At 42.0% G+C, this 10,467-nt stretch overlaps 1 protein-coding gene across 1 annotated transcript; it reads left to right on the forward strand.

The window, feature by feature from the left end:
- Nucleotides 1,324–2,585, forward strand: LOC107633378. The gene is made up of 3 exons (XM_016337013.1): nt 1,324–1,337; nt 1,451–2,225; nt 2,334–2,585. Exons 1-3 carry the CDS (start codon nt 1,324–1,326, stop codon nt 2,583–2,585), a joined length of 1,041 nt encoding a protein of 346 aa, XP_016192499.1.

Consider the following 10,467-nt stretch of genomic DNA (forward strand, 5'->3'; position numbering starts at 1 on the left):
AATGGCTAATAATATTCCGCACATAGTTGTGCTTGTGTATCCCAATTGCCGTATGAGAAACGGCAACAACGGGGTAACATTTGAGTGCGAGGATCCGATATTGTTTCGCACTCAGCGTGTGAATACGTTGTCCGATTTGAAGAGTTTGATACTGAGCAAGCTCGGTGCTGCAAAAGTGAGGGAGATCGAAAGGGTGGCGTATAGGTTGCTGGCCCCATGAGTAACGGAGTCTTCCGGTTTCGACTATTCCGACTTCAAGGGGACGAACATGTGTGAGTGATGTTCGACATCCATGGGAGGATCATGGTGGAGCAAGTAATGGAGTTGTCTGTAGAGGTGGGACACAGTGGCGGTGGTCCTTCTGTACACTCGACCTACGTGCAGGACGACTGACCCCTTGCACCACCGCCCATTCATGTCGCCGTTCCAGTGGATGAGGCAGAGGAGGACGAGGAGGAGTCAGACGAGGATTACGTGGCGGATAGTAGTGATAGCGACTTGTCCGATAGTGGAGATGAGAATGAGTGTGTTCTGGAGACACCCGTTCCGACTGCGGCCCGCCACGTCCTTCTTCCACCTCTTCCAATACCGGCTCTTTCGGCAATTCCGTGTCACTATCACAGTCTGGATTTGGACACCATGCATGAGAGAACTCCGTTTCTTGACACGGGTGAAGAGGATTACAACCTAGACGACGGTGTAGAGTTTCGAGTCGGCCACAAGTTTAGAAGCCGAGAGGCAGTGCTTCAGGGTGTGAAGAACTACAGTATTCGGAGGAGTGCGGAGTACCGAGTGATCAAATCAGACTGGTTAAAGTACCATGTGCAGTGCCGTCAAGCAGATAATGGGTGTCAATGGAGCCTCCGTGTGGCCCTTCGAGAGAACCTCAGATACTGGTAAGCTTAAGTTCATTGTTCCTTTAATTACTTCTATACGATATACTAAGTAGGTGTATAACATGGCTAAAGCAATCTTTTGTTGTTGTGTTCAGGGAGGTTCGGAGGGTGGGTGGAGTGCATAGTTGTCTAGCACCCACCATGTCTCAAGACCATCGTCAGCTAGACAATAGTCTGATATGCCGAGTCATCTTGCTGTTGATTCAATCCAACCCCTCTGTAAGCATTCCGATTTTGCAAGGTGCGGTCCAAGCAAGCTATCACTTCAAACCGTCCTACAAAAAAGTGTGGATGGCCAAGCAGAAGGTAATTGCACAAATCTATGGGGATTGGGAAGAGTCATACAATAAGGTTCCCAAGTTGCTTCAGGCACTGTAGAGCTGTTTTCCTGGTACCATTTGTGACCTCCGCGTCAAACCATTCTACGATGGTCACCTCCTGGTACGTGACCACAGTATGTTCGATAAGGTATTTTGGTCTTTCACGTCATGTGTAGAAGCCTTCAAGCATTGCAAGCCCTTTGTCTCTGTAGATGGTACGCATCTGTATGGCAGGTATGGTAGTGTGTTGCTTATTGCGGTGGCGCAAGATGGAAATAGCAACATCCTTCCTATTGCCTTTGCCATTGTAGAGTCCGAGAGCGCCGAGTCATCGTTGTTCTTTTTAACAAATCTGAGACGCCATATCACCCCACAGGACCGCCTGTTGGTTATCTCGGACATATCTCAGGCTATCAAGGTTGCGCTTAGCTGCGATGACAGTGGTTGGCATCCCTCAAGAGCCTACCATGCTTACTGCATAAGACACATGGCTGCGAACTTCATGACTCAGTTCAAGTTAGCCGGGGGCAAAAGGTACCTCATTAATGCTACTTATAGTCCAAGCAAGGCTGGTTACGAGTGGTACATGGATGCATTGAGAGGAGTATTCCCTACCATGGTTGATTGGGCTGGTCGTTTCAAGAAGGAGATCTGGCTACAACATTGTGACAGCGGGCGTCAGTTTGGTTACATGACGACAAATCTGTCCGAGTGTATCAATGCAGTGTTGAAGGGCACCAGGTACTTGCCAATTTCTGCCATTGTGCGCATCACGTACGAGAGATTACAGAAGTTGTTCGTGACGAAGGGCAGAGAGGTGCAGTCACAGCTCGCTGCTGGATGCCGATTCTCACAGAGACTACTAGCCGCCATTGAGAAGAACAGAGAAGGGATACCGAAGATGTGTGTAACTAACTGCGACAGGCGGGCATCGATGTTTCTTGTGGAGGAGCTTGAGCCGTTTGAGGGGTGGGGGCGGTTCCTTCTGTGTTCGGCTATCGGAGGGCACGTGTGACTGCAGCTTATTCCAGTCCCTCCACTATTCGTGTCGTCACGCACTAGCTGGGTGTGCCACTATTAGCATTAAGTGGGCCCCGTATGTACATCCTATGTACAGACAGGAAGATGTTTTCAAGCTGTACAAGATGGAGTTTTCCCTATCCAAAACGAGTCGATGTGGGCAAAGTGGCATGGGACGAGGCTGTGTCCTAACCCAGTAATGCGTCGGAAGGCAACTGGAAGGCCCGTGTCCACCAGATTCCGGAATGACATGGATGAGACTGAGCGACATGAGAAGCGTTGTGGCCTGTGTAGGCAATACGGTCATACTAGAAGGGGATGTCCTAATCAGCCCACGGGTGATGTGTAGGTCGTACTAGGCTTCTATGTTTACCGAAGTTGGCATGTGTTTGTCTTTTTTCTTTTGTTGTGTTGGTCCTTTTTTTTTATTTGGTGTATTATCTAATGTTGTAGTAACAATGAACGTGAAACATTGTAACTTCTAATGAAAGGTTTAACGACGAGCTTGTCACTTTATGATATGTTGGTGAATTTTCCTTGAAAGGAATAGTAACATAAACATTAATGCTCACCAGAAAGAAGATGAATATAAATAACAATATACACAATCAAAGTATCACTAAACGAGAAATCCAAGTAAAATCCAAATGTACCTACTGTTCATACCCTGGGTCGAACTGTCCGATCCGGGATGTTTAAACGACAAGTCGACCGACCTCTTCAGGTCAGGACTATCCGACCTCTTCTCAAAGAGCTCGGCCAAATCACCAGGAAAGCCCAATAAGGGCCCAAACAGAGGAACACGACCCAAATCCAAAGGCAGCCCAAGCCTATAGAGATAAGGGCGGTTCCCTTAAAGATAAGATGACTTCACTCAAAGATAAGATAAGATAAGATAATTATCTTATCTCCAGAAAGGTCACTCCACACTACTATAAATACACTAGAGCACCCAGGTATAACTCATACTCTGATTCTACTAAAAACCTGCTTAATACCCTTGCTAACTTAAGCATCAGAGTCCCTTGCAGGTACCACCACCCTCCGGTGACGAAGGATCAGCATCACCAACAAGTCCAACAAGTCAGATGCGGCGGCTCTGGCCACCACCCACAAGTCGGACACATCAGCGCTGACCAGCACAGAAGCTCTCATCCGAGATCGACCTACAGATTCAGGTAACCCTCGAAACATTGGCGCCGTTGCCGGAGAATCTGGAAGTCATCCCATCATCATGGTGGACAACCTTGACAATGACCACAACTCTGATTTAGAGAACAGAACGCCACATAAGAATGCAGAGGTCACAATAGACGATACTTCTCAACCTAACAAAGACAAGAATTCTCCAAACACGGGAGCCATGGAGGCACTTTAGGATCGCCTAAAACAACTCGAAAAGGAGGTCGAATATCAACGGAAAGCCGAGAGAGACCTACGAAGAAAAGCTAGACGACGACGCGAGTTAGAGGACAAGCTCCTAAAGCTCGAAGCGGATCTCAAGGCCAAAACTACTCGATCCGGCCACGAAGATAGCTCCCGTAAGGACCAAGACCCATTCACCAAAGAGATCATGAAGACCAAAATCCCAAAAGACTTCAAACCTCCTGACATGACTCTATACGATGGCACAGCAGATCACAGCCATCATCTCAGTAATTTCGGAAGTAGAATGTACCTCACTGACGCCTCAGATGCAGTCCGCTGCAAAGCCTTCCCAACTACCTTAACAAAGACAACAATTAAATGGTTCAACAACCTGCCTCCTAGGTCCATCTCAAGCTTTGATGACATAGCCAAGAAGTTTTGGCTAGATTCTCCATCTAAAAAGACAAAACTAAGCATGCCCCAAGTCTATTAGGAATCAAGCAAGGAGATCGGGAAAGTCTCCGCAGCTACATTTAAAGATTCAACAAAGCATGTCTGGACATACAAAGTCTGCCAACGGAAGCAGCCATTATGGGTCTCATCAATGGCTTATGAGAAGGACCTTTTAGTCACTCGATATTGAAAAAACACCCCACATCCCTAAATGAAGTGCAAGAACGAGCAAAAAAATATATCAACATGGAGAAAAATTCTCGACTGGGAGAGACCTCAAAGTCTGGATTCTCGTACTCCTCCCGGGATAAGGACAAAGAGTCCAAGAAAAAAGAAGATCAGCATGGAGAAAAGATCAATAAATACCACAATTACACCCCCTCTTTAGGTGTCTCTTGTAGATATATATCGAGAAGTATGCCATACTGAAAAGATACCCCAGCTCGCCCACTCAAAAGCAAGAAAGGAGGAGGAAATCGAACTGAATACTGTGAGTACCATCGAATCTATGGACATCCCACCAACGAATGCTTCGGCTTGAAAAATGTCATAGAAGAACTGGTGAGAGAGGGAAAATTAGATCGGTACTTAGCCAGCAGGACAGACGAACCAAGAAAAAGAAGAAGGGACGAAGATGTCGGACGAACCGAACGACCACCTCGTACACCAGAGAGACATGTCCACATGATACACGGAGGATTTACGGGAGGAGAAATCTCCAAATCATCTCGCAAAAGACATCTTAAAGAAGTGTATCATGTTAAGGAAGGAGAAGAAGCACCTGACATCCCCACTATCACTTTTACTAGAGAAGACGCAGCTGGCATCATCTCGGGACATGACGATCCCATGGTCATCACTATCATATTGGCCAACGCCAATCTCCACCGCACACTGGTAGACCAGGGAAGCTCGGCCGACATCTTGTTCAAAACCGCCTTCGACAAACTCGGCCTGGAAGAAAAAGAACTCAGAGCATATCCGAACAGCCTATTCGGGCTGGGAGACACTCCAATCCAGCCACTTGGATACATCTCACTACACACAACCTTTGGAAAAGAAAACCGGTCAAAGACACTCAACATAGACTACATTGTGGTCAACGTGAGTTCAGCATACAATGCCCTAATAGGTCGGACAACGTTAAATCAACTCGGCACAATAGTCTCAACTCCACATCTATGCATGAAATTTCCAACCACAGAAGGAATAGCTACGATAAAAGCAGACCAGAAGACGGCACGCCGCATGAAGAGCAAAATTCTGGCGCGATCTAGAATTTTCACGAATAAATTCCCGTTGTAAGTATAGCTTCTAGACCGACAAGAATTCCTTTCTTACAAAAGTTTTGGTTGTCACAAGTAACAAAACCTAATAAAAATAAATAACTGAAGAATTCAAACCTCGGGTTGTCTTCTCAAGGAATTGCAGGGAAGTATGATTTATTATTGGTTATGGAGAAAGATATATTTTTGGGTTTTTAAAATAAGGGACAAGTAATTTAAATGGCAAGAAAAATAAATTAATAATTATAAAGAAAAATCTCTTGGCAAGGTATAAGAACTGGAAATCCTATCCTAGTTATCCTTATCAGGTGTGATGAGAATTGTTGTTGCTCCCACTTAGTTAACCCTTACTAAATAAAGAAAAGTCAAGCGGACTAATTAATTTGATCCTCAAGTCCTAGCCAACTCCTGTAGAGAGACCAGCTTTAGAGCGATCCAAATCAATCAGCAACTCCAATTTCAATCAATAGCTGAGTTTGATAACTCAAGTGTTACCAATCACTTAACTAAAGCCAAAAGGGAAAATAAATCTAAATTAAATTGAAAGCAATCATAAATAGAATAAAATAATCATTAATCTGAAATACCTCAATTAATATTAAATAGAATATTCAAATCTTGACATGAAAAGGTTTGTAGGCTAAATTGGAACATTAACAAGTACAAGCATTAGAATAAATAAAAATAGAAGAGCAACATAAATTAAAAGAACATTGAACCTGGCATTGAAGTAAAGTAGCCTGAACATAATAGAAATCCTAAATCCTAATCCTAAGAGAGAGGAGAGAGCCTTTCTCTCTAAAAACTACATTTAATCCTAAAATTATGAATATTGTATCTGTTACACGCCTCTCTTTGATTTCTCCATTCTCTGGCTTATATTCTGTGTTTCTGACTTGGATTTGGGCCGAAAAAGGGTCCAGAAATCACTGGGGGCGTTTTCTGCAGATTCTTGTACGTGGCGTCTGTCACGCGTTCGTGTGGTCTGGGAGTTTTCCTTGTCACGCGTACGCGTCGGTCATGCGTGCGCGTCATTTGCGTTCTTCTCAAGGCACGCGTCCACGTCGTCCACGCGTACGCGTCGATGCCATTTCACGCTAGGCACGCGTTCGCGTCGTCCACGCATTCGCATCGCTGCCTTTTCTTCAAAACTCCATTTTTTTGCTTTCCTTCCATTTTTTTGTATGTTTCCTTTCTGTTCTTTAAGCCATTCCTACCCTATGAGATCTGAAAGTACTTAACACACAAATTACGGCATCGAATGGTAATAAAGGATAATTAAAATTAATATTTTTAAAGCATAGGAAACATGTTTTTCACATATATCATAAAATAAGGAAGGAATAGTAAAACCATGCAATTTACATGAATAAGTGGGTGAAGAATTGATAGAAACACTTAATTTGAGCACAAAATACATCATAAAATAGGGGTTTATCAACCTCCCCACACTTAAACAATAGCATGTCCTCATGCTAAATCCAAGAGAAAGAGTGAATGTAGAATGGTGGAATCTCATGCAATGCAATCTATTCTAAATAAAAGCTACCTAAATGAACATGCAATTCTAACTATTTTCCACCTATATATATATATATAGAGAGCTTTCATGTGGTTAATTTGATTCATAAATTCAAGGAATCATATAGCCAAGCCTATATCATGTTAAAGCACCTTCACAATTGAGTTGCGTAAAAATATTTCACAAACTTGCAAGACAATTAAATAATTAAGCAGAGATATATGGTGATGAGCTATTGAACCCTCACTGAATTTTGTGTTTATACTCTAGTCACTTAGTGTTTGGGGTTAATCACTCTATTCTTTTCCATTCCTGTTTTCTAAAACTTTGTTCTTCATCTAACCAATCAACAAATATACAATGTGTACTTACAAACATCATGAGGTCTTTTTCAAGGATGTAATGGGGTCAAGGTAAAGGTAAGGGTATATATAAGGCTAAGTGAGCTATAAGTTGAATTCTTAATTAGTCTAAGATCTCACCTAACATATACATACTCTTTTATAATTAAAATTAAGCTTAGCTACCCTATTTCTCCACATTTTTGATTTCATACTCATGTACTAACTTTACTTTGATTTTTTTTACCTTATGTGCATTGATTTCTTCACTAAGCTTATTATTGGGGTAATTTTGTCCCCTTATTTATTTAATTAAAAAGGAAAGATTTTTTTTTTGAAACATAAACATAACATATATCAATGCACATGGTATTTTAATTTAAATTTGTTTTACATGAGCATGCTCCCAAAATCCTTATTATTTCATTGATTTAATCCTTTCCTATCAACCCATGTTTCCGCATTTCCCCACACTTGGTGAATACACAACTTCTATCTTAAGCTAACCAAGGATTCAACTTAGAATTTTTAAATTGTTTTTCTGCTTAAGGCTAGTGATGTGGTTATGGAACAAGAGGGGATTAAAAGGTTCAAGGGGGCTAACAAAGGTGATGTAGGAGGTAGGCTTATTTGGGATATGTAAAGGAAAATTCAAATGATGGCCTCAATCATATGCGTGGATGTATCTACATTCTATATTGGACATATAGATTAAAACAAAGTGAAGATTACAAGCATAGAAAAGAAGTGCGAAACACACAGGAATAAAATTTATGGTTGAATATAACGATACAATTAAGCTCAAAACTCACGGGTTGTGTGTTCGTTGACTCAAAAACCATATATCAGTTATGTATGTCATGCAAGTAGAAAATAAGAGTTCCCATTATTCTCAATGTGGATCTTAGGATGGCTCTTAAAATCTTAGTGTTCTTCCTTGAAGAAATGTTGTTTAAATTAACCAACATTTATTGCTATATATATACAGTGCGTGGATTGTTGTGATTCTGTTATACTAACATCTTTAGTTTACTCTTTTTATTTTCAATTAATCCAAGCTGTCATATGCTAAAAGGGTAAACTAAGCTAATTAGTCTATATATTCTATATCACAACTTAATAAGCTAAAATTGCAACTAGACTAAACTAAATATCTAAGATAAATATATAAATCTAAGTGCAAAATGCAGAAATACTGTAAAAATACAGAAAAATATGCAAGTACTAAAAGATAAATAAGATAAGGTAAAATAAAAATAAAAATAAGAATAAAAATACAGAAAATAAACAAAATAGGATAAAAAGAGAGTCTGAAAAGTGGTTCACCAAAATAAAGTACGCCAGAGATGGCGACCTCCCCACACTTAAATAATAGCATCATCTTCGATGCTCACTCAAGTAGGGTGTGAAGAAGTGTCATCTCCGGAAGGATGGGCAGTAGGGTCTCTGTGGTGATCTGAGGCTCTGCAGTCTGTATTAGTGTCGGAGGGTCTGCCTGCTGCAGTGAAGGCTCTGCTTGAAGGGGGATCTCGGGATCAGCCGGCTGTATCTGATGTGGCTTCTCATGGTGTGGTGCAGCCTGTTCAGGTCCTGCCTGCTCAGCCTCTGCATGTGCCTCATCCTCATGATCATTCGCCTCTGCATCAGATGGCTCAAAAGCAGTGTCAGGCTCGGAGGGGATGTCGTAGTGACCAAATCGAATCATCAACTTTAAGTACTCATAGCATCGCTTGTTGCGACGTTCAGATCTCTCATATCACCGCTGGTTGCGGCGCTCCATCTGGTCCAACCGGTCAAATAGGCGATGCACGAGGTGGAAGATAGGCTCTGAAGCAGGTGAGGGTGCAGTAGTGGTGGCAAGTGCGGTAGTGGATGCAGAAGGAGCAGCAGAAGATGTGGCTGCCTCAGCAGAGTCAATGAGAAAAGGAGGTCTGTACCCCAAAGCCTGAAACTTCCTACTGTGAGGAATAATCTTCTTGCAGTCCGCAGCAGTTGGCTTTGCATCTGTCGGCTCCCAGGGCACCTCAGCTCGGTGGCCTAGCTAAGTAATCAGGTATGTGAATGGGAGGGTGCCTCTGATATGGACTCTGGCCATGTAATATCGGATGAAACGGGGCAGATATAACTCCTTTCCCTCCATCACACACCAGATGAGGGTAATCATAGCAGCGGGCACCTCTGTCTCATGAGTGCTCGGCATCACGTAGTTACTCAGGATCTACTGCCAGAGCCGAGCCTCATCGTTCAGATAAATAATTTTAATTCCTTTGGGGGCCACTGCAGACTTACCCATGACCCAGGGGAGAGTATGATCAAGAGCTATAGTCTTCTTGACTGCGTCCCAATCAAATCTCATGAATCTCATATCCTCCTCAACCTTTTGGTAACCATCTGACTGATCTGATTTAGGTAAGAGGTGGAGAATTTCTTCGATTGCTTCCTCAGTAACCAAAATCTGCTTGTCTAAGCTGAACTGCATCCAGGGACGTTTTGAAGTAGTTACAATAGAATTTCCTGACCCAGGATGAGTTAACTTCAATCAAGTTCCTTTCCAAGAAGAACCAGCCTCGCTGTTTAATTTGATCTGAAGTGTATTGTTTGAGTTCTTCTGGAATTTTGAGTGATCTTTCCAGGTATAGGCTCCTGGAAGTGGTAAAAACTAGGTACTTCAACTCAGTATCTGTTTGCAAATTTTTCTGGGTCAGTGGCAGGTACCAACTGATCAGCCTTTTCTTGCGGGGTGAAATTCTTTTCCCACCAGGAATCGTCATGAAGGATATCCAAAATAGAGGTAGAGGTTTCTCCTCTTTTTCTTTTGCCTGTAGTTGCTTTGCCTTTTCCCTTACTTTTGGGATCAGACATCCTGAAAAGCTAAAACAGGAAAGCAGGTAAGCAGGTAGGATTTATCAATATAAGCATAAAGGCAAAAGAGCAATAGAAGTATGAAATGAGTTAAATATAAGTAAATTTTGGACTGTATGCAAATGAAAAGTTTGAGAGTAAAAATTACAATCCAAAAGATAATATGTAGAATTCTTGTTAATTAGGAAAAACAGTAATCATGTCTTGAGTTAGAAAGTTAAAGTGGTTAGGTAAAAGAAAAGTTAGAAAGTTAAAGTAGTTAGGTAAAAAGAAAAGTTAGAAAGTAAGTGGCATGATATGGGTTTCCTAGTTAACAATAAATTCACAAACTTGAACAACAATCAACTCATATTCAGGCAAAGATTGCAGTTTATTGATGCTAAAAATTGCAAAAGGAAA

The sequence above is a fragment of the Arachis ipaensis genome, chromosome B03 (assembly GCF_000816755.2).
Source record: "Arachis ipaensis cultivar K30076 chromosome B03, Araip1.1, whole genome shotgun sequence".
NCBI classification, from domain to species: domain Eukaryota; kingdom Viridiplantae; phylum Streptophyta; class Magnoliopsida; order Fabales; family Fabaceae; genus Arachis; species Arachis ipaensis.